The sequence below is a fragment of the Perca flavescens genome, chromosome 17 (genome assembly GCF_004354835.1).
Source record: "Perca flavescens isolate YP-PL-M2 chromosome 17, PFLA_1.0, whole genome shotgun sequence".
In the NCBI taxonomy this organism is placed as follows: domain Eukaryota; kingdom Metazoa; phylum Chordata; class Actinopteri; order Perciformes; family Percidae; genus Perca; species Perca flavescens.
In genome coordinates, this window is record NC_041347.1 from 6,416,548 (window position 1) to 6,439,816 (window position 23,269).

Consider the following 23,269-nt stretch of genomic DNA (forward strand, 5'->3'; position numbering starts at 1 on the left):
GCGCTGTTGCTCATCCCACAAATGCGTGTTCCATACAAATGGGGCACCATTTGAAAGGGAACTAAACAGGCTTTCCAACGGTATAAGATTTATTGCCAAAAAGCATTGTTACCACAGAGAAATAATCTACCAAACATAAATTTCCTTACTTTTTGTGCTAAGTTTAGAAATAAAAGATTTATAATGATGTGTTTACTTTCATATTCTACTTCAAAGTCAAACATGCCGCTTCCAAGAGATTGACAGGAGTGTGTAGTTATGTGACAGAAAACGTAATGATGGGATGGCCATTACCAGAGCAATCATTCAGCTGAAGGCCTTGGCAATATAAATACCGTTAATTTAAATGTGACACTTTCATCTAAAAAGATATAGAAAACATTATTTTATTTAAAAGATGTCACAGCCTACCTTGTTTTTCTTCAATGTGTTTTTATTAGAATTATTTTCAAATAAAATTATTTTATGAAATGAGGGGCACCTCGTTAGTTCACCTGGTTGGGCGCGCGCCCCATGTACAGAGGCTCAGTCCTTGTCACAGCGGCCGTGGGTTCAGTACTGACCTGTGGCCATTTGCTGCATGTCATTCCCCCTCTCTATCCCACCTTTCTTGTCTTAATGTGTCCTACAAATAAAAGGCAATAAAAGCCAAAAAAAAAAAAAAAAAAAAAAAAGACATGAACAGCCGTTTTCCCTCATAATTGTCATTAACCCAAAATGGGGTCGATGCCAAAGTCTTTGAAATCGTAAACTAGTCTGACCTGATTGGCCTGTCAGTGCAGCAACCTTTCCAGTTTCCTCTTAATGTCCACACCAGACAGACGGCACACAATATGACAAACACAGATTAAAACCACTATTTGAAACAAACCGCTTTATTCAATGACTTTGATTGAATTACAGTACAGTGAACAGGTTGGGTTTTTTCGGGTTGTAAAGGCTTTTTTAGAGAGTGAGTTCACACAAATGACCAAAACCACACTATAATTTACAGAGACCCAAAAATTCCCCCAAGAGCAATTGCACATATTGCAAGGACACGTGGACAGTGACCACCTGTCCAGGTAATTAAAGCAGCCGGGAAGAAAACGTTAAAAAGTCATTGATCCCTGTAAGAAAATCCTCTTCTACAACTTAAGATCATAGTGCAAGTAGCCATATCCTCCAGAACAGTACAAATCAGAGCTAATGGGATTACATTTCACTGGAATTGTATCATGTGACAAAAAAAAAAAAAAAAAAAAGGGCTGGATTGGTGTATGACTGTAACCTGCCAACTGGACAGAGATCAGACTGACTGGTGTGTATGAAGTAGACCAGACACACAGCTGTTTATGTCCACTGACATCACAGTGTGCCATTGCAATAATTATCCATTTTTTAAATTTAGCATATGAAGGACCTAACAAATATATTCACAGTCTGTGAGGTGGAATATGAAATGTAATTTATCATTTAAACACAGACATTTCAATTGACAGATAAATACAATGGTGAGAGTAACTATGAGTGGAACATGTATGTATTAGAAACAGAAATGAGAGCCCTGTATTATGAAACTGAAGAAAGTAAGATAATAACGAAATAAGTAAGATGAATCATATCACAGACGCGTTGTGCAGTCTGTTTACAAAGTGGATCCTTGGACCCCCACAGGGCCCGGGTCCTCCTCTCTGTTGTGCTGGACCGGGCTGGGCTGGGTGAGGCTGTCCATGGCAGACAGGATGGAGGAGAACAAGTGCTCATTGTGGGTCTCCAGAGATCCACGCTGCCTCTCAATCAACAGAAGGGTGTCTCTTAAAACTGGAAATGCAGAGAGAATACAAAAACACTTAGTGAGGAGATAATGAGGTCGAGTTTGTGTTCGTGATGTTGCATGTTACAAACTGACGTGGAGACATGGTGTTGATGCAGCGGAGGAGAAGCTGTCCGGTGTGCAGAACACCGGAGGTCAGGGGCTGTTGACCACTCACTTCTCTCTGAAAACTCTGACAACAAGAGTGTCACATTACACCGTTAGAACACAATGTGGATGAAGTGACTTTTTATACTTATTGAGTAGAGTTGATCTTTCTTTTCCACTCTAATATACACTCACCTAAAGGATTATTAGGAACACCATACTAATGCCGTGTTTAACCCTATCCTATCAATATGGGCCAACATTTCTACAGAATGCTTCCAGAACCTTGTTGAATCAATGCCACAAAGAATGAAGGCAGTTCTGAAGGCGAAAGGGATCCCCCACACCACTACACCCCCACCACCAGCCTGTCCAGTGGTAACAAGGCATGACGGATCCATGTCCTCATTCTGTTTAAGTCAAATTCTGACTCTACCGTCTGAATGTCTCAACAGAAATTGAGACTCCTCAGATTAGGCAACATTTTTACAGTCTTCAACTGTCAAATTGTAGCCTCATTTTCCTATTTTTAGTGGAGATGAGTGGTACCAGGTGGGGTCTTCTGCTGGTGTAGCCCATCCGCCTCAAGGTTGTGTGTGTTGTGGCTTCACAAATGCTTTGCTGCATACCTCGGTTGTAATGAGTGGTTATTTGAGTCAAAGATGATCTTCTATCAGCTGGAATCAGTCGGCCCATTCTCCTCTGACCTCTAGCATCAACAAGGCATTTTCACCCCCCAGGACTGCAGCATACTTGATGTTTTTCCTTTTTAAGACCATTCTTTGTAATCCCTAGAAATGGTTGTGGGTGAGAATCCCAGTAACTGAGCAGATTGTGAAATACTCAGACCAGCCCACCTGGCACCAACAACCATGCCACGCTCAAAGTTGCTTCGATCACCTTCCTTTCCCATTCTGACATTCAGTTTGGAGTTCAGGAGATTGTCTAGACCTGGACCACACCCCTAAATGCATTGAAGCAGCTCACATGTGATTGGTTGATTAGATAATTGCATTCATGAGAAATGTAACCGGTGTTTCTAATAATCCTTTAGGTGAGTGTACATGACACACATGGTAAGAGACATGACCAGACAAGCCAGACAACTTGAGCTAAATGACCAGATATGAAGCATTGACTGAAACGTACTTCTGAATTTACTTCTGGAATGAATCAAAAGGAAAGTGATTTGTGAAATTAACTCTTGTGAGCGCTTGTTGTTGACTCTTAAAAAGATGGACCTTTTGTCAAAAAAAAAAAAAAAAAAAAAAAAAAAAAAAAACGACACTTTGAAGGACTTCAATTTATTTTATTGAAGAAAAAAATGGACAATTGACTCTTGATCTTTAATGTTGTCACCAAGGACTTTTGAGTTCATGGCACCTTACAAATGTATGCATGTATGAATCGCCTTATAATGGTCAATTAAATGTATTGATTTAGAACAATGTTGAGACATTAATTTTTTGTTGTGAATCATGTGTTGAATGTCCTTTGTTGAGGTATTGTTTTTGTGTCAATTATGATAATCGGTTGTCTGATAGGGTGACAGGATCTGTAGGCGTGATGGACCCTTTGATTTAGGACAGGTGAACAGGTGTTCATGAAGGGCAATATATTTCCAACCGCACAACTAAAATCAATTGTTGCTCAGAATAGGAATCCTTTTGTTTGAAGTTAAAATAATTAATTTGCAGTTTGTCCTTCAATAAAAGGCCAAATCATGACATTGAAAACATGAGAATGCGTGTTGATTAACTGACCATTTCTAACATGTGCTCACCTCAGGAGTGATTTTACCTGACTAAAAATAAATAAATTAAATAATTAATAATAGCTAACTATTTCAACTTTTTAGTCAGTAGTTTTAGTTAACTATCTGAACTGTTTAGTCAGTAGTTTTAGCTAACTATTTCAACCGCTAATAGCTATTTATTTCTACCATTTATTCAATACTTTTAACTTAATATCTGAACTGTTTGGTCAGTAGTTTTAGCTAACTATTTGAACTGTTTAGTCAGTAGTTTTAGCTAACTATTTCAGCCGCTAATAGCTATTTATTCCTACCGTTTATTCAATACTTTTAGCTAACTATTTGGACCGTTTAGTCACTAATTTTAGCGAACCATTTCAGGTGCATATGCAGTATTTTTACCTTTTTATTTCTACCATTCATTACCTTCAATTTTAGCTGTCTATTTAAAATCCCTGTATTCAGGTGTTACAGCTGATACATTAATTTTTTTTCATATTAGTTGAGCTGCTCTACAATCTTTCCAAGTACTCCCTGGCAACAGCAGAAGTACACGTACCCCTGGTTGGGAATCACTACTCAGTAGCCCATTGACAGTCCATTTTAATAAACAATACATTCTTTAGCTTCTTTATCAAGCCAAACTGACATTCCACTGCTTTTCTCAGTTTTATATGCTTGTTAATGCTTCATAGATAAGCATTGATGCTCTGAGCCACTCAAAGTCATTGAATTGTTTGGCTAACTGCATCACCGAAATGCAATAACTCTTGCTTACTTTTGTGCAGTGTTTCTCCACAAAGAGAACACCTAAAATAGAAAATGACAGGTACAGCACAGATACGTCACTGTCAAGTTCATCTCAGATGACAGACGGCCTACAGCCTATTTTCTGAACAGAAGAGGGACCGAGTGAATTATTAAACCCAGCCGAAAAAGTGTTCCTGGCAACAACAAAAAAAATCTGCAGTTTCTTTCAGGGGAAATCGCACTCACAAATGTGTGTCCACCTATGCAGACCTCCAGTGGAGTAAAAACAGAAGCACACGTGCAGCTGCTGTCTGCATCTCACCTGATACTCCGCCAGAGATGACTTTACACTGTCTATGTCTACAGTGGGCGCAGCCAGCAGCTCCATCTTCTCTGACACTGTATATAACTGCTTTATGAGCTGCTCCAGGTGTGAGCAGAAGACCTAAAACAAATGATGGTTACGTCCCAATGTAAATCAAAAATAAAACCCTGCAGATTTTACATTTCAAATCGCAATCAATTGTCAACCAGCAAATCAATTGTCAAAACGCTGTATGTCACTATGAAGGCAGTGTGTTCCATTGTATCATACGGTCATATTCAGGAATACTGCGGTCACACTCTTGTGTGGAAGGTCAGATCATGTCTCTACCTGGATGTGCTGCATCAGGGAGTCACTTTGCTCCTGGTCCTCCTGGCTGCCCCTCTTGTTGCCAGGCAGGGTGAGGCCACACAGCTGCTCCACCAAAACCTCCACCTCCCTGAGACTGGATGGACTCAGTCCCCCTCCTACAGGCTCCACCCAGGCTCCAGAACTCCTCCTCACTGTCTCAAAGTCCCTTCGATCAGCTGCTGATGGACAGGAGATGGATTCTTTGAGATGTAATTTGTCACTGCATTAAGCACCACAAACTTAACTCCATTCACCTCCTTTGCGTTGGAGTGGAGGCAGATATCTCAGAGAATGATTTCTTCAAACCTGGACCAATAAAACCTAAGCTATCTGCATGGAGAGATATCACCAGAGAGCAAGAGAGAACATATGTTCTGTTCTAATTTGACACTCCTTGTAGTGGCAGTAATGCAGCTGGTCTATACGGGCAGTGTTGAAATGACTAAAGACAGCTTGTTTGTTTATGGACATGTATGCGCACATACGTGAAGTACTGTTTAGTCAGGAGTTATAGCTAACTATTTGAACTGTTTAGTCAGTAGTTTTAGCTTACTATATCAACTTTTTAGTCAGTAGTTTTAGCTTACTATATCAACTGTTTAGTCAGTAGTTTTAGCTTACTATATCAACTGTTTAGTCAGTAGTTTTAGCTTACTATTTCAGCAGCTAATAGCTATTTATTCCTACCGTTTATTCAATACTTTTAGCTAACTATTTGGACCGTTTAGTCAATACTTTTAGCAAACCATTTCAGCTGCTTATGCAGTATTTTTACCTTTTTATTCCTACCATTCATTACCTTCCATTGTAGCGGTCTGTTTAAAGTATTGGTCCAGCATGATGTACTAGACCAATTTGTGTTGTAAATATTAAGTAGTGATCATATACCTCAGTTATCATCATACCTACTGTTTGTAGGATATTATTTGTTTAAGGTTGCCCTTTGCACCAAAGTGTGATTGTTTCATCACTATTTTACCATGTTTCCATTTTTATCCTGCACCAATATTTAGCCAATAGAGGCATAAGCATAAGCTAATGGCACATTTATTTACCCATTCTCAGAGATGCTCACAAGTCTCTGAGCTTGAGTTTAAGTCAAGTCTCAAGTCTGAGCTTGAGTCTACGTCTCCATAGCAGCAGGCGGCGCTACTCTGTATTGTTGCCCAAGAAATGAAAACCGGCAGCTGATTGGACGAACGCGTCACATGGGTTTGTTTTCTCCGGAAATTCTAAGCCAGACATGTCATGGCTGCCGTTCAGAATATGATCTCATATTGTACTGAAACATGCTTCTGAAAACATTTTAAGCGAGAAATAGGCCATGCAGTTGTCAGTTGTCTCAAGACTTTGAGCTACTACTGCTACTGATACATCCTCTCTGCCGATCATGTTTTCCTTCACCTGTGTCCTGATTGCTGCCCTCCAGCTCTTTGACTTCAGCCTTCTGTTTCTCAGGCAGGGTGATGGAGGAGAGGATGGAGGGGGTGCCCGGCTCCAGAGACTCCCAGCTGGCTGTGACAGGCCGGCTCAGCTGGGCTGTTACTTCCCTCACCTGCACAGAAGGACCAAATACTTTCCATCTTTCGCTGAGGGGAATGCAGAAAAACTAACAAATATTGAAGCTGAAAAACACTGTTCCACATTCTGTTTAACTATGAAAAGTACACACTTTCCATAGTGTACTTTTGTTTAAAAAGATGATGGTGTGTCTGTATGATACATTTTTCCAACCTTTTAGACACTATATTTGTTTCAGAGTTTTCATCTATTCAGCCAACAGAATCAAGTAGGCATGTTTGTGGCAATCAATGCTATTTTATTCTGAACAGGATATGTATCTGTATATATTTCATAAAGGAGGACTTCAAAAACAAAACGGGGGGGTCTACACGTGACCAGCACCCGCAATGGTTGCAAGAGACTAGAGCTCCAGCACTCGCCTCCGTCTTTCATTAAATAACCAGGTCTATTACTTTTTCTTCAACACCAAACTGTTTTCTCTGTTATTACGGTGACTCAGTGAAACGCCTGCAGGCATGAAAAAGCAGGTCTCGTTGTAGCCTAAAACTATTTATTCGTTCAGAGAAAGTTGCTAGCATGGCGGCGGCTAATGGAGAGGTAGCTAACAGAGCAACCGATGTAAACGCATTCTCTAACATGGAGGACTTAATCGCTGGGGTCTTGGAGAAGCAGCTAAGTGTGCTTGAATCAGTGATCTCCAGTAGCAGCTCAGTATCATTATTAGCAGACGATATTTTGTTGTACATTGCTGATCTTGAGGACTCTATTCCAAAAATTCTTAAGATCTTCAATGAATTTGGCTCAATCTCTATATCAATCTATAAAATTAACTGGAATAAATCTAGTCTTCTTTTATTGAACAACAGGCAATGTGGCATCAGCCATTAGTGTTACGATACCAACCCAAAGCAAAATTACATATTTGGGCATCACCATACACGCATCCCTACAGCGAGTTGTCCAGGACAACTATGAAACTATATAAAGTAGTGTTCAAAGAGATCTGGCCAACTGGTCTGCGCTACCGGCATCACTACGCTCCAGGATTGCTGTTAAAATGAACATAGTTCCTCGTGTGAATTTCTTAGGTACAATCCCCTTAGCCCCACCAATAAATTTCTGGAAGAAACTTGATACCTTAATTCGGCAATATATTTGTAATAATTAATAACCTAGGCTAAAATACTCTACCCTACAACGTACCTCAAACACGGGAGGCTTGGCCCTCCCCAACCTTAAAGTGTATCACAGAGCCTGTCAGCTATGGCCCTCAGAGTTTGGATGGACCCCTCATCTACAGTCCCATGGAGAGAAATAGAGCAAAACCTCACTGGAAGTCTAAAACTGCAAGACCTTGCCTTTGCAGGTGTGTGTCCAAAAACGTGTATGCTAGCCTATGGCCCCTATTATCACCAACACACTGATTAACTTTAAACAGGTGAAGGAGCAACTATGCTACACCAACAAGTGGCATTTGAGCACCCCAATTTGGCAGCGACATGAAATTCGCACTCACACTGGTCCCGTGAAATAGGACAGCTACAGTTTAATGGAAAATAGCATTGTGGACACTGAATTTGATGAATTTACTGTTTATCAGACCCCAGATGAGACAAGAAGTTAATGTTAGCTAACGCTGCGGTGACGGTCCCTCTGCCTCGGACTCCCGTTGCAGGAGAGCGCTGTATTCCTCCGACACGCTGTAGTAACGTTACCGTTTTAAAACCGTTTTCCAGGTTAGTGGGGGTGCATACCGCTCAAAACCAACATGAAAAACTTAGCTAGTAATGTTCACTCAGCGTTTAGTTTCGTTGTTAAACTGTTTGTAAAATGAGCGGTGACGTTGAATCACGGGTTTCAGGTAACGGCACCCTATGGTACCGTCTATTTGCTGGATGGTTTCAAGCTAATGGTCGGTAGCTAAAATTAGCAGATAAGCCCGTTGACTAGGGCTGTCCTCGACTAAAGAAATTCTTAGTCGACTAACACTTATACAATTTTGTCAACTAATCGATTAGTTGATTTAATTGACAGAGCTGTGCGCTTTGAGAGGTGGTTAAGACTAGAAAAGCACAATATAAATGTATGTTAATTAACCATCTGTAAAACTGAGTTTCTCCACAATTAATCCTGCAAAAGCACCACTTTAAATCTTGTGTTTACCATAAATGTGCTCAGAAGTTTCTTGGAAATAAGTAATTAAGCATGAATAAGCTTAAAAAAATGACTAATCGACTAAAGAAATCTTAGTCGACTAAGACCAAAATGACCGATTAGTCGACTAATCGACTAAGAGGTGGCAGCCCTACCGTTGACAGCGACGTTATTGTTCATATTTTGGCACAATGTTTCTGACTGTAGTAGTGTTCCTAGCAGTGTTCCCTCTATGTAGATTTGACAGTGGCGGCCGCCCACGGAAAGATTTTTGCCCCCCCACGGTATCAGAAATAGGGATGCATTGTTAGAGTGCATGTTGGAGAAAAGCGCGGACACACGAGGATAACTAGCCAGTTGAGATCGTGTGTGTATGTCCTTGAGAACTGTAAGTCGTATAACTTATGCTGTCAGTTCATTTAAGCCTGGTCTTGCAAATTTAAATGAAGACCTGCCCCCACTGCTAAAAAAATCCTAAAGGAAACACTGCATAGTGACTGAAAGTGTGATGTGAGATGCTAAAAAGAAACTACACTCTGTTTTCAGGTAACGTTACTTTTGACGTTCAACACCCAAGTTGAAGTTCAAGTTTTTTTGGTATTATGTTATTGTTGCAGTATGCTGTTGAACACATACATATATTATTCTGTTACTGTATTACCCAGTATATACTGTATAATGTGTGTCTCTGCCGGCAAGAGAGGGGCACTTTGAAGAAAACTGCTACTTAAACCAGCATTTAAGTCTCTGCAGGTAGATTTTCAGACCATGGTTAAATGAACGCAATTTTAAAACATATTACTTTGGAAAATGATCAGCAATAATGCAGCTTGAGTGATTTGAGGTGAATGGGTTTTAACATGCAAAGGCACCAGTGTGGTCCTTCAGTAAAGAGTGTCGACAACACTGACCTGTCTGGGGAGCAGCTGTAGCTCCTCCAGCTGCTCTGGAAGAGGCCAGAACTCCTCGTCCACCTCCCCACATACACACCTGGACTGTGGGAGAGCAGTGCTGGAGGAGGACAGTGCGTGGTGCTGATGATGGCAGCCGTCACACTTGCAAAAATTGATTTCATCTCTGTTCTTACTATCGTCCAAACTGTCCAAGGACAAAGCCACAGGGTCTGTTCGGCAGAGCAAGGCACCAGAGGGCGGACCACCGGGGGATTCAGGGGACTTATGACCCACGCTAAAAGAAAAGTCCAACCCTGACAGGCTGGCGGAGCTACAAAGATGGTCCAGTTCAATCCCTGAGTCCTGCAGGTTTGGGTATGTTTGGAAGAGAGAGTCTTCCTGGAACTTGGAGCTGTCCCCCTCACAGAGCAACTGCCCCGGTCTAAGAGGGTAGGTATAGTCCAGCAGGGCCTGGTACTCCCTGTTTGGGTCCCAGCCTGCAGATGTCCGGTCTGGAGATGGAGGCAAAGCCTTAGGGATGGCACAGGCCCAGTAGTTGGCCTGGTGGGGAGACATTGGATGTCCTCTTATATGTCCTCCAGAAGAGCATAGTTTGGTCTCTCCCTTGCCTCTCCGCTCCCTCCCTCCCAGCCTGAGCTGGGTCTGGCCTGGCCTGGAGTGCTCTGAGCGAGGGGTGTAAGTAGGATACAGAACAGTAGAGGTCAGTTGTGGCCTAAGAGGTGGGTTCGGTCTCTGGACCTCCACGGTGGAGTTTAAGAAGCTCCGCTGAGCTGATCTGCTGCCAGGGAAAGGGGATACAAAACTGGGTTCTTCATGGCACAGCCTGGTCCCGAGCTCCGAGACGCCCCAGGGTGAGCCGGGGTCTTTTCTTGAGGCCGAGGGACGTGAGACGTCACTGTGAGAGAGGCTGTAGCTCTCTGGGGTCAGCTCCTCTCTTGGTCTGGTCAAGAACTGTAGGTCACTGGGTTGCTGATTTTCTTCACTCCTGCTAACACCCAACTGGTTCTCCTACAAGGCAGAAAACTGACAGAATTAAAACATGATACAGTAACATTGCTGGCTGTATCTGTCTGTTAAAGCATTTACTCCATGTAAACGTTCTGTAATGGCTCTTTAGGCAGACTGATTATTAAGTAGGCCTATTGACTTATTATTACAACATATCAGGGCTACCGTGAATAAAAAGAAAACGTAACGTTTCATGAGATAAAGTTGTCGTTTTACGAGAAAAAGTGTAATCACGAGACAAAAGCCCTTTAATCTTGAAAACTGCTGTAATATTATGAGGTTTATTTGAATACTTCCTTGTTTTCCTGGCAGCGCATCACCCCTACCCTCGCCCACCTTCACTGGCTCCCAGTGGAACTATTAGGTCTTACTTTCTGCTCTGACTTTTGAAGAAAAGTGACTTTGGCACTTGGATTCATATAGAAGATCACATCACATTTACATAACTAGAAGGGCATTCCTCAAGACCTCCGCCAAGGCCATCTCGCAATTTTAACGAATGGGAAAAAAAATATAAAAAATTGAATGTGTTCTTCCTGGGCCCATGCTACACATTTCAACCAAGTTTAAAGGGAAACTATACCGTTTTTTTTTTTTTTTTTTTAGCTTAATTCACCTTAACTGAACAGCTTCGGAGTCATTGGAATGGTTATATGACTTTTTTCGGGTTGAATGGTGGTCGTCTCGCTCCCCCCTAGCGCCTGTGAGCGGAACCCCCCCCTTGCAACTTTGGGCTGGCGATCTGGCGGCCTCAGCATCAGGAGGTATCGTGTGATATCAGGTCTCGCCATGTAACGAATAACTTCACGGCACTGCACACATATATGAACCGGCTAGTTATAAGAACAAGGTAGCGATGGAGTTTTTCAAACTATTGTCATATCTGAGCCGGCAAAAAAGAAGCAGAAAGTTAGGAAAGCATTGTCGGAGGAACAGAGGAAGAAGAAACGGCAGACTGACCGAGAGAGGAGTCAAATCTGATGCTGACCTGGCGTTCTTGCTGTTGCACTTGTAAGTATCTTTGGGATAAAATCGGTTTAATCTTTGTATTTCTAGTTATTGTGACCTCAGGATGTTTGCTATGGTCTGTAAAGGTTTTTATTACGATCGCTGTCTGTTACGGGCTTACTAGCTAGCTAGCTAGCGGAGATGTTAGCCTAGTCGGTGGACAGTAGTCGTGCATTCGCCGGCTTCTATGAAAACAAATGCACATGACCAGAGTTTACTAGTTACTAGTTCAGTTCAAAAACATGCAATTTAATTTCCTCTAGAAAAAAAAAAAATTAATTAAACAGAGTCATTTAATAAATAGCATGCTCGGAGAAGTCCTTCGCTCTCCGTCCTCCTCACCTTCTCTGTGTGCTTCTGTGGATGTGTCTTCTTTAAGATAGATGCATGTTGTTCAGCAGAGAACAGAGGCTTTCTCATCACATACTGTCTGTCTGTCAGATACCTGGAGGTGGGAGCCACAGTAACATTTCTGTGTGGCCTTCCTCGGTCTCTCTCTTTCTCTGTCGTGCCTCTTTCACTGTCTTTTGTAGTCGGACTCGGGCATCCCCGGCTATGTTTAAACTCTGGGAGATGCGTCTTCCACCTCTGGCTGCATCCCTTGGCTTCCATTGGACAACGGAAATGTAAGAAGATCCTGTCAACTAAAGGAATATAACAATTTAGCAACTTTCAAATGAATGAATGAGATGTGTTGCTTTGTATCATTGAACCATAATTTGATGCCATGGCTTTCATGGATGTACCTTGAAGGAACCGCAAGCTTTTGGTCCAGTGTCTTCTCAACAACAAGCATCATGTTGCTCAGTTGATGCACACAGAAGCACTGTAATGACACAGCAAAGTCCATAAAAACACATTTGTTCATTTAATGACCACAAGACAACACAGCATCTGACATATTATCACCTTATAAAGTTGGTATGGCAAACAGTTGCCTATTTACACATCAGACCAAAGTTCTGCACAGGTTTAAGACTGAGACCTACACCTGACCCATACCTGTGTCTTTGAGACCTGTTCCAAATGCTTAAATAAAAAATAAAATAAAAAAAGAGGAATTTTTTTAACATGCTACATTTTAAAATGATCAAACCCCAAACCAGAAACTTTACGCAACAAAAAGGCCCAAACCAGATATTTAGAGCCCTACAGAAGCAACAGCACGGAGAACCATCTATCTATAAATTGGGAAATAGCAAGTGTCTCCACACATTCGCAGTACAGCACTCACAGATGCGCGAGGAGTTGCTACGTCACTACAAGGCTCATGGATTCTGGTTCGCCTGCTAAACGGAGTCACACCAAAAAGTGATCAATTCCACGCCTAGGGTGCAAGCGTAGGCCTACGGCCTTTTTTATTACCACTAGTTTGCATCATTAGCAGCGGTCATTAGAGCCCTGGAAGAGTCGCTCAGCGGCTCATGAACGCAACAAAAGTTCCCCCTGGTGTGTTGGTGGTTAGGGTGGAGGAGGAAACGGTGTGGGCCAATCACCAGTACAGCTGTGGGACTGTCAATTAACAACCACAGTACATTCATAGTGCCCCCCCACAGAGCCCATGCTGCTCAACGGTTGAATTCATCCCAGGGGAGAGTGGAGTGGGACTGTGGATGAAACCATGGCAACAAGCAGTGACACACTAGTGACCTACAAGAGGAGAGAACGAGAAGCCATCGGAGTTCACAGAGGTGGCCATGTAAGGTCGTCGAAAGCTTATTTTATTTAGTGCGATTCAACTGCTGACGAGAAACACAACTTGAGACGGAGCCTACAGAGGACTACAAGATGTTTCGAATTCCAAAGGCTTTGTGATTTTACTAAGATAAATATTGCGTCGTAATAGACTTTAAAAAAAAAAAAGTCTTGCAATTAGACTTGTCCTTGCTTATTATAACCAATCCAACTTCACAATTCTTTAGGATCTGCCCATAAATTCGGCATCCTTTTGATCCACTGAGCTCGGCGGAAGTCAGACAATAACGTTAGACACATACCGAAAACCAATGCAGTCTGACTAATAAACGACTCGAGCGCCCGTTACAGCTCTGTCTCTGTGTCAGAACAATACAAATGACAGACACTTACCACGTTAAGTATAAAAGTTGAGCTCGGAGCGTCTAGTTCCTGGAGCTTCACAGTAGCTTTTGTGTCACTGCAGTCCTTGCGCCGCCTCCTTCGTGCTGCCTTCACGTACTTCTCCTCAAATCCTGTCATGCCTCTTTCCTGTACGAAGTTAATTAGCACTAGTCTTTTCTAATGAAGAAGAGTCGCTTATGTAGTGCAACATGTAGAGTGTGTGAAATATAACCACATCTTAAGAATACAAAAGTAATAATTCAAATGAACGCTTAACAACGAAAAAAAGCGTCGTATTACTTTTTATTGCTTTGTGAGGCGAAACCACACAATATAACAGACAGCCAATGAAGGCAACACAACTGAAGCCGCAGCTGGACCATATATGGCTTCACACTGCCCTTTAGTGGACAAAATAAGAAGTGCATACAAATATTTATATATTATATAATCAAAGTCAGACAATGTATCATGTAGTAACAACCTCTACAAATACTGGCACTACCAATACAATGACTGGTACTAATGATGGTGATAGAGCATTAGAATACAGTGAGAGAACTCTGAACCCTGACTAAAAGTAGACCATATAAAAAAAAATGGCTATAAATAACAGAGGCATTGGTTGAATTATTTAACATCCTCATTAAGTATGCCTAAAAACATCTCATAGTGTGAGGAGGAAACTTGCAACAGAACAGAACAAAATGGGGCCCTTTTCTGGACTTACGCCCATCATTACACCCGCCTTTGCAAGTGAAGTGGAATGGAAATTTGTCCTCCTGTGCTCCCAGTCTACTGCACAACCTTGAGGGGGATGGGACCCCACCGGGTACCACTCATCTCCACTAAAAATAGGAAAATGAGGCTACAATTTGCACGAGCTCACCAAAATTGGACAGTTGAAGACTGGAAAAATGTTGCCTGGTCTGATGAGTCTCGATTTCTGTTGAGACCTTCAGATGGTAGAGTCAGAATATTGCGTAAACAGAATGAGAACATGGATCTGTTATGCCTTGTTACCACTGGGCAGGCTGGCGGTGGTGTAATGGTGTGGTGGGGATCCCTTTCGCCTTCAGAACTGCCTTAATTCTTTGCGTCATTGATTCAACAAGGTGCTGGAAGCATTCTGTACAAATGTTGGCCCATATTGATAGGATAGGGTTAAACACGGTATTAGTATGGTGTTCCTAATAATCCTTTAGGTGAGTGTATATGTATGTATATACACTACCGGTCAAAAGTTTTAGAACACCCCAATTTTTCCAGGTTTTTATTGAAATTCATGCAGTTCAATGTCTTATTGTACTCTGAAATGAAAAAATAGAACAAATGAACAATTTAAGTTAAAAAAGAAATCATGGAATCAATTTATAAACAAAAATGTATTCTAAATTTTTGACTCCTCAAAGTAGCCCCCTTTGGCAGATATAACAGCTGAACACACTCGTGGCATTCTTTCTACAATGGAAATCAAATATTCCTCAGAAAGTTCTTCCCAACTCTGTTGCAGAAGTTCCCATAAATGTGTGGCACTTGGAGGTTGCTTTGCTTTCACTTTTCTGTCCAGTTCATCCAAACCAGCTCAATGGGGTTTAAGTCTGGTGACTGTGCTGGCCACTCCATGTTTTTAAGCTTACCATCTTGATCTTTTTTGCTAAGGTAGTTCTGGCATAGCTTGGACTTATGTTTCGGGTCATTATCTTGCTGTAGGATGAACCCCTGACCAACTAGGCCCATACCAGAGGGTAATGCATGGCGCTGCAAAATGCTGTGGTAGCCGTTTTGGTTCAGGGTGCCTTTCCCTCTGTACAAATCACCGACCCTGGATCCAGCAAAACAGCCCCAGACCATCACGCTTCCTCCTCCATGTTTGACAGTTGATGTCACACACTGAGGAACCATCCTTTTGCCTACTCAACGGCGTACAAAAATCCTGCGTGACGAACCGAAGATTTCAAATTTTGATTCATCAGTCCATAGCACCTTCTTCCAGTCTTCAGTAGTCCATTGATGAGGTTTCTTGGCCCAGGCAAGCCTCTTTTTCTTATTCTGACGTCTTAGCATCTTTGCTGCAACTCGACCTATCAAACCTTCAGCTCTCAACTGAGACTTGCTTATTACGACCACTACTAGGCTGTGCTTGAAGCTGTTGTCCTGTGAGCTGCCTATCACGCAAGCTGTTGACTCTGAGAAACTGCAAATATTTCACATACATACATACATACATACATACATACATACATACATACATACATACATACATACATACATACATACATACATACATACATACATACATACATACATACATACATACATACATACATACATACATACATACATACATACATACGCTGTGGGTCAGGGGTGGTAATTTTTTTGGTTTCCCTGTTTTGTCTTTCTCATATCAAAACATGGTTATATTCTTCATAAATCCTCTTGAAATGAATAAAAAAAATGAACCATGTAACCTATTAATTAATGATTTGTTTATTTTTCTTTGAAACCAACGGAAATCCCATATGATCTATCCGATCCAGACTTCACCTACAGATGGCATCTGGAATCCTGGGAGTCATCCCAGTGTGATGATCCCGTTATAATCACATGTCCAGTGTGAAACAAGTGCAGTTATTGGGAGGAAAACAGATTGTTGACTGCCGTTTTAAATTAACTGAGTCGAACTTATGGTTTTAACAGATCTTAACATTCATACTTGGACAGAACACATTCATCCTACAGGACCAGCACTCAGAACCAGCCTCACTCTCACCTGCAACAAAACACCATCAATGTGCAGATTGTGTCTTGGAGCTTCGCATATAAGTCATTTTTCATGACATTTGTTTTTTTTGAGCATGACCCTTTAACAAAATGCACAAAATCAACAGCCAGATTACACTTAAAAAGGGTAACTACCGTTTTTTTCCAACCCTATTTTCCCATTTTTTTGTCTAAGTGACTGATGGTCTTTGACATTGGTCCAGTATTAAGCAAGATCGCTGCAGTTGGCAATTAATAGGCCAATTGTCCAGCTTGTGTTTATCTTCCGAAAAGGGCTTGTTTTGCCGCTGACAGGCTTGTTTTGCCGCTGACAGACTCAGATTAATATTCTAAGTGTCTGGCAACATTATGGAAAGGATCCCTTCATATATAAGCATTTAAAACCTCTTTGAGACCTTTCTGTTTAATCAGAAACAGCTCTGAAGTCACTAGCACTAAACCCACCAGACTCAATTTAAAAAAAACAATACTTTTAGCATGTATAGATCCAACATATGTTCACATGTAAATCTGTAAACTCTGTTTATTTCAACCAAAACTAGAGTTGTGATGGTTGGAAAAGTGGAAAGACGACACAAAATGGCTTTTCATAGTTTTATTTTGTTTCTGTCGACTTTCAATTAAGTGTATTTCACGATGCTAAAACTACTGTTTATTTACATGGAGTCTGGTGTGTTTAGCGAATGCAATATCGCAGATGTTTTTATGTTTAAAAAAAAGGATCTTACTCTTTAACAGAAAAGTCATCCTCCTTAGAAATTCTTTCCATAATGTTGTCAGATACTTAGAATATTAATCTGAGTCTGTCAGTGGCAAAATGAGCACTTTTATGAACGTAAATACAAGCTGGACAATTGGCCTATTAACTTACTGCAGCGATATTGCTTAAAATAGCAAGATAGAAAAATAGGGTCCAGGTTGAAAAAAAAACCGGTAGTTACCCATTAGGCACACTTAGCGAAGTTGTTCCTAATGTATGCAGGAGTTCTCCTTTCTCACTGTGAGTAAGAATACAGTCAGTCAGGAACAGTTATTCTCACCTTCTGATCTGACATTTAATCATCCAATCGTTTAAATATCCATATACAGGTGTGATATATCAGATTTATGAGTATTGAACTAGAAGTCTACACAGCGGCCCTTTCTCTCCCAGTCTCCGTAGCGTGTGGGCTCTGGACCCCGAGGACCCCCCTTCTCCTTGGTTACAGGGTTCACATCATCAGGGAACTCTGGAGGACAACAAGGGAATGGATCAGTTTGAGAAACACTGCTTTAGATAAGAGGATACAGAGCTGCAAAGATCAATCAATCAATTAGTTGTTAACTATATCATTTTAACTATTTTGATCATCGATTAATCGGTTTTTATTCTTTTTGTTTTATAAAAAAACCCTAATCTCTGATTCCAGCTTCTTAAATATGAATATTGTTCCGAGTTTCTTCTCTCCTCTGTGACAGTTAACTGAAAATCTGAGTTGTGGACCAACCAAGACATTTGAGGACGTCATCTTGGCCTTTGGGAAACACTGATCTTTCACCATTTCTTGACATTTTCCATGAAAAAACGAGAAAATAATTGACAGATTATTCAACAAAGAAAATAGTCATTGGTTGCAGCCTTAGATGATTTCCTCCCACAACTGCTTTACTTCAAAATATACAGTTTACAATGCAGTAGGTCCACCTAGCTACAACTGATGCAGTCAGCACTTCCCTCTCTTCATTTAAGGACAATTCTGGCACAAAATGAACCCAGGGGTTAATAACATATGTGTACCTAGTCGACCGTTCTCTGGGATCTGTTTTCATGCTAATCAAATGCCTCTAGCTTTAAACAAGCTACCGCAAAACCAGTGGTTAGCTGCTAACGCTAGCTTTCGGGGCACATGGCTATTTTATACGACTAACAAGGCTCAAAATAGCACCACACTTCTACAGTAGCATAATGAGGGTCCCTCATTATTATTATTATTATTATTGATCATCAAACACGTTCTCTGTCTGAAGAGTTACAATTCTAGTTGATCTCATAACCCTCGTGTTGTCTTCCTGTCGACCATGAACTTGTCCTTCCGGGTCAAAATTTAAAAATGAACTTTTTGGGGGGGCTTTTTCTGACGTTTTTGTCCCTTTTTATGCTTTGGGGCTTTTGTCACTTTCTTCAACACTTTTTATTTATTCATGATCATTAAACCTAATGTATAAGACATTTTACCTAATTTTTGAGTTAGAAAAAAGCTGAAATTATGAATTAATATGACTAATAGTTATGATCAGAGGATGGTGAGTGAATCACAGACTGGTTTATGTCAAAGTTTAGTCAGGAGACTGTTCTAAAACCATTTAAACAGATTTTTTTTCAAATTATATGAAATTGAATAAAACACCCAAAATTCAATGGAAGTAATCATTCATTTTACCTGTGAAAACTGTTGCATGGGTCCCATACAACCTATATGCACGCATCAAAGTTATTTTAGGGGCAATTTGGTAATAAGAAACCAATATTTCTGATATTAAAAACTTTGAAAACGGGTCAAATTTGACCCGAGGACAACACAAGGGATAATTCAGCAGAGATTTTGACCAGCAGACTACAAAGATAACAGCGCTTTGCAATTTCTTCGGTTTAATATTCTCATCTTATTTTGCAAGAACACGCAGTGCAGCCTGAGCCAAAACAAAAGACAGAGTCCCCTGCGTAATGCTTACTTTGCAGGAGAGGGCTGCTCTTCTCCTCGGGGATGTCAAACCGTCCCTGCGGGGTTTTAGCTTTCTTCAGCGGCTCCTTGTCCTTCACCGCTCCGCTGGCTTCCCGCCGGGAACACCCTGAACAAATCCCATCGGAAACGACAGAGATATATAACGGGGAGCTGGCTGCACCCAGTGCACAATGTAGGATTCATAACAGCACAGATTTATCCAGTGGTGTAGTCTATGTGTTATGCAGGTATACGCAGTATACCCACTATGAAATCTCCAGGACTTCCATACACCCACCTAAAAATGTGCTATGATACCCAACAACATAGTTTTGTGACAGAACTTTTACTTCACATATTTGTATTCACAAATACGGGGTCAAGTAATGTGAGAGCAAACTAAACTAACACTGCAGAACATGCAGAGAGACTTAGGTCCCTGTGAAAGCCCCCTTACTGCTTTATATTCCATTATATATGTGATATATTTTGAATGTCATCTGTGTTGTCCTTCGCATAGGCTAAATAAAAAAGGTATTCCCACCATAAATTGGTGCATAAAAGTGTATCAGAATGCAGGAAATGAAGTCTTTGACGCTCAAAATAACCCTAGGGGAGGACACCCACACCCCACACCACCCAGACCCATTATGTCATGTAGAATCTATCTCCGTTGATCCTGTTAGTTCGTTTGCTGCTTTCATGGCTGTACTACCGTTCCAGCTGTAGCGCGCTGGGTTTACATGTTTACAGGTATATCTGGCAACCCGGCCTGCCTGTCAAACTGGGCCGTTGATAACAACACACAGATCAAAACATAAACATAAATTCCGTCACGGAATGTAAATTTCAAAAAGAAAAAATACTGACATTAGCATTGTTGTCAGAAAAGATAGTATTTCAGTTTAACATGTTTCCTTAATATCTGATGAGATATATATATATATATATGTGTGTGTGTGTCGAAGGTTAGCTAACGTTATATCATAGCTAGGTCATACTGTAGGACACTAAGACAGGAGGTTTTTGAATGGAGTTCTGGCTCAGCTAATAACGTTACCAAAGCACACACACCCTGACCATGTCGAAGGTTAGCTAACGTTATATCATAGCCAGGTCATGCTGTAGGAAGACACTAAAACAGCAGGTTTTTGAATGGAGTTTTGGCTCAGCTAATAACGTTACCAAAGAGCGCGCGCACGCACACACACACACACACACTAACCTGTAAAGACTAAACTCTGTAGTCTGCTGGCTGAAGCACGGAACCGTAGGAGAGACATGTCTGCACTGATAAGAGAACCAAAAACCTATGCCAATATGTCAATGCCAAAAACAAGACGTTTTTGTTATGGACCTTGTTTGTCGCGCTTCGTTTACGCAACTTTCATCATCATCATCCAGCGACGGAAAATGGCGACCATGGCGATGGTCGCCAGTAGGTGGAGACAAATCACTAGATATCAGACACACAGTGTTGCGACCATAGACAGTATCTAAGGTTGTGACGTTTCTATATTTCCAGCTTTACTACCATCCCTTCATTTGTTGGAGATATTTGTTGTTTTGTTATAATTAATAGTTTTGTTTTGTTGCTGTTTAGTTTGAATTATACGACTGAATATAGGCTATTTGATCATGATATTATCATTATTGAAGTTACTTTGAGTAACGTGATGTGTTAATGCTATTCTTTTTAACCCTTAATTGTGTTGTCTTCCTGTCGACCATGCATTTGTTTATTTTTCTGGGTCAAAATGGGGTTTAAATGAAAACTTTTTTTTTGGTCGTCACTATAGCTCTGGTCGTTTTTTTGTGGACATTTTTGTCGCTTTTCCTGAAGTTTTTGTCACTTTCTTTCAAGTTTTTTGTCACTTTTTTCGATGTCTTTGTCGATTTATTCTGCACTTTATTTGAAGTTTTTGTTCCCCCCCCCCCCCGTTTTTTAAGCTTTTTTCAATGTTCTTTTATCATTTTTTTTTTAAATGCTATAAAACACCCAAAAAATTCAATGAAAGTAGTGAACTGATCATTTATTGTACTTGTAAAGAGCGTTGTATGGAACCATCCTCGTTACTTTTTTTGACGAGTCGAGCAGGTACCATGTAATGGAAAAGCGCCATAAGCTGCTTTTCCTCCCATATATATAAAACAGTAGATGGAACAATAAAGACCAATTTGCTTGATAACGTCAGTCTGATAGTTCCTGTCACTCCAGGACCACAAGTAGCCTACTTTTGCTCCTGCACAGAGCCAAGAATTCTGGTATGGAGATTGTAAGTCTGCAAAAATAACCAGTAGGCTAAGCTTTGGTGTTGTACCTATTTAATCATTTTTACACACATTTTTAGTCACAGACTAGAAGATTTTACTACTTACTAAACTTTCGATTATATATCAAACATATTGTCGGAAAGTCAAGACGGGGAAAAGACTTAGACAGCTCGGAATGAGTTTTATGAGCACCTTGTAACAAGTGATCGAGATGACGGGAGCCGCCCCTACTCTAGCACAACTCTCATGGTTTTACTCACATATTGGAAATTTGTCTGTCAAAAGTGGAATTGCTGGAAAAGCCGCCTGGTGTAAGGTCTGCAGAACCTGACTCTGTCCAAAGTTCAAAAGTACATCTACCGACAGCTCTAAAGCTCACTGATGAACAATACCTTATTTAAATAAACTGTACACAAACAGAAATGTAAAAATGACATTATCCTGGCAGACTGTTCAAGGACCTGAATTACACCAAAATTGAAAGCTAAGCCAAGCAACAGAATGCTAAAACCGTCTATACCCCCACAACCAAGTTAGATGAACTCCGAACCCTTTCATACAATTCCCAAACACTGTTAAAAAAAATTAAATAAAACCATTTATTCATTACTTTTAGCTAACTATCTGAACTGTTTAGTCAGTAGTTTTAGCTTACTATATCAACTGTTTAGTCAGTAATTGTAGCTTACTATATCAACTGTTTAGTCAGTAGTTTTAGCTAACTATTTGAACTGTTTAGTCTGTAGTTTTAGCTAACTATTTGAACTGTTTAGTCTGTAGTTTTAGCTTACTATATCAACTGTTTAGTCGGTACTTTTAGCTAACTATTTGAACTGTTTAGTCTGTAGTTTTAGCTTACTATATCAACTGTTTAGTCAGTAGTTTTAGCTTACTATTTCAGCTGCTAATAGCTTTTATTCCTACCATTTATTCAATACTTTTAGCTAACTATTTGGACTGTTAAGTCAATACTTTTAGCGAACCATTTCAGTCGCTAATGCAGTATTTTTTACCTTTTTATTTCTACCTTCCATTTTAGCTGCCTGTTTAAAATCCCTGTGTTCAGGTGTTACAGCTACCCTGGTTGGGAATCACCTACATACATGACCTGACTGTCCTCACTGGTAGCTACAGTCCTGGTCTTGCATTGCCAGAACTTCCTCCACAGCGCTGCGGAGGAGGGTCTGGCTAGTCCACACAGCATTCCGGAATGGGAGAAAAACGTGCTCTGGTTTATTGCCATTTCTTTAAACCAATCACAATCATCTTGGGCGATGCTAAGCTACGCACAATGCCGCTAAAGTAATGGCCTGGGGATTGAACTTGTTTTGGTGGAACATGTGTACGTTCAAAACTTGTTTTACTTGTGTGAGAGAAAACTCAGATTGGACAGATAGTCTAGCTAGCTGTCTGGATTTACCCTGCAGAGATCTGAGGAGCAGTTCACCATAGTCCTTAAAAATCCACCGGAGTTTAAAATTACAACACAAAGACATCGGCGAAAACACATACATCCGGCAGAATTTCCTGCGGCACCGGAGCAATCCCGGAAGTGGAATATTGTGGATATAGACTATTACAGTCCTGACTGTAGATCAGCATTTAAGAGGGGCTGAAATGATCTGAGTTTATTGTTGAATGTATATAAACGTGAGTTCGCTGTGGCATTCCACTCATTTGGCAGCAAATGTGTCATTCTGTTTATATCGTTCTTACACATCTGAACTGGAACGAGTC

At 40.8% G+C, this 23,269-nt stretch overlaps 2 protein-coding genes across 4 annotated transcripts; both read right to left on the bottom strand.

Annotated features, from left to right (window-relative positions):
• Positions 1 to 859: 859 nt before the first annotated feature.
• On the bottom strand, positions 860 to 13,905 carry cep68 (centrosomal protein 68). 3 transcript variants are annotated; one of them, XM_028603968.1, is made up of 9 exons: positions 13,779 to 13,905; positions 12,437 to 12,516; positions 12,033 to 12,334; positions 9,672 to 10,682; positions 6,487 to 6,637; positions 5,062 to 5,258; positions 4,729 to 4,851; positions 1,892 to 1,988; positions 860 to 1,803 (listed from the first exon to the last, which is right to left on the bottom strand). In XM_028603968.1, exons 3-9 carry the CDS (start codon positions 12,300 to 12,302, stop codon positions 1,628 to 1,630), a joined length of 2,025 nt encoding a protein of 674 aa, XP_028459769.1. In that variant the 5' UTR covers positions 12,303 to 12,334; positions 12,437 to 12,516; positions 13,779 to 13,905; the 3' UTR covers positions 860 to 1,627. The 3 variants fall into 3 exon arrangements, with proteins under 3 accessions (XP_028459769.1, XP_028459767.1, XP_028459768.1); XM_028603966.1 differs by having other exon boundaries at positions 5,062 to 5,261; XM_028603967.1 differs by lacking the exon at positions 13,779 to 13,905 and adding an exon at positions 12,925 to 13,168 and having other exon boundaries at positions 5,062 to 5,261.
• A 3,679-nt stretch (positions 13,906 to 17,584) lies between these two features.
• Positions 17,585 to 20,699, bottom strand: sdhaf4 (succinate dehydrogenase complex assembly factor 4). The gene is made up of 3 exons (XM_028603823.1): positions 20,484 to 20,699; positions 19,269 to 19,385; positions 17,585 to 17,785 (listed from the first exon to the last, which is right to left on the bottom strand). The coding sequence occupies exons 1-3, from the start codon at positions 20,539 to 20,541 to the stop codon at positions 17,676 to 17,678; spliced, it is 285 nt and encodes a 94-aa protein (XP_028459624.1). The 5' UTR covers positions 20,542 to 20,699; the 3' UTR covers positions 17,585 to 17,675.
• Between the last annotated feature and the right edge of the window lie 2,570 nt (positions 20,700 to 23,269).

Coding starts and splice junctions, on each gene's coding strand:
- cep68 (XM_028603966.1), bottom strand. CDS start 12,302: ATGGAAGCCAAGGGATGCAGCCAGAGGTGGAAGACGCATCTCCCAGAG. Junction 4,852..5,061: donor CCCTGATGCAGCACATCCAG/GTAGAGACATGA, acceptor CATTTGTTTTAG/GTCTTCTGCTCACACCTGGA. Junction 1,989..4,728: donor CATCTCTGGCGGAGTATCAG/GTGAGATGCAGA, acceptor TCTTGTTGTCAG/AGTTTTCAGAGAGAAGTGAG.
- sdhaf4 (XM_028603823.1), bottom strand. CDS start 20,541: ATGTCTCTCCTACGGTTCCGTGCTTCAGCCAGCAGACTACAGAGTTTA. Junction 19,386..20,483: donor ACAGAGTTTAGTCTTTACAG/GTTAGTGTGTGT, acceptor GGATTTGTTCAG/GGTGTTCCCGGCGGGAAGCC. Junction 17,786..19,268: donor GAGCAGCCCTCTCCTGCAAA/GTAAGCATTACG, acceptor GTTGTCCTCCAG/AGTTCCCTGATGATGTGAAC.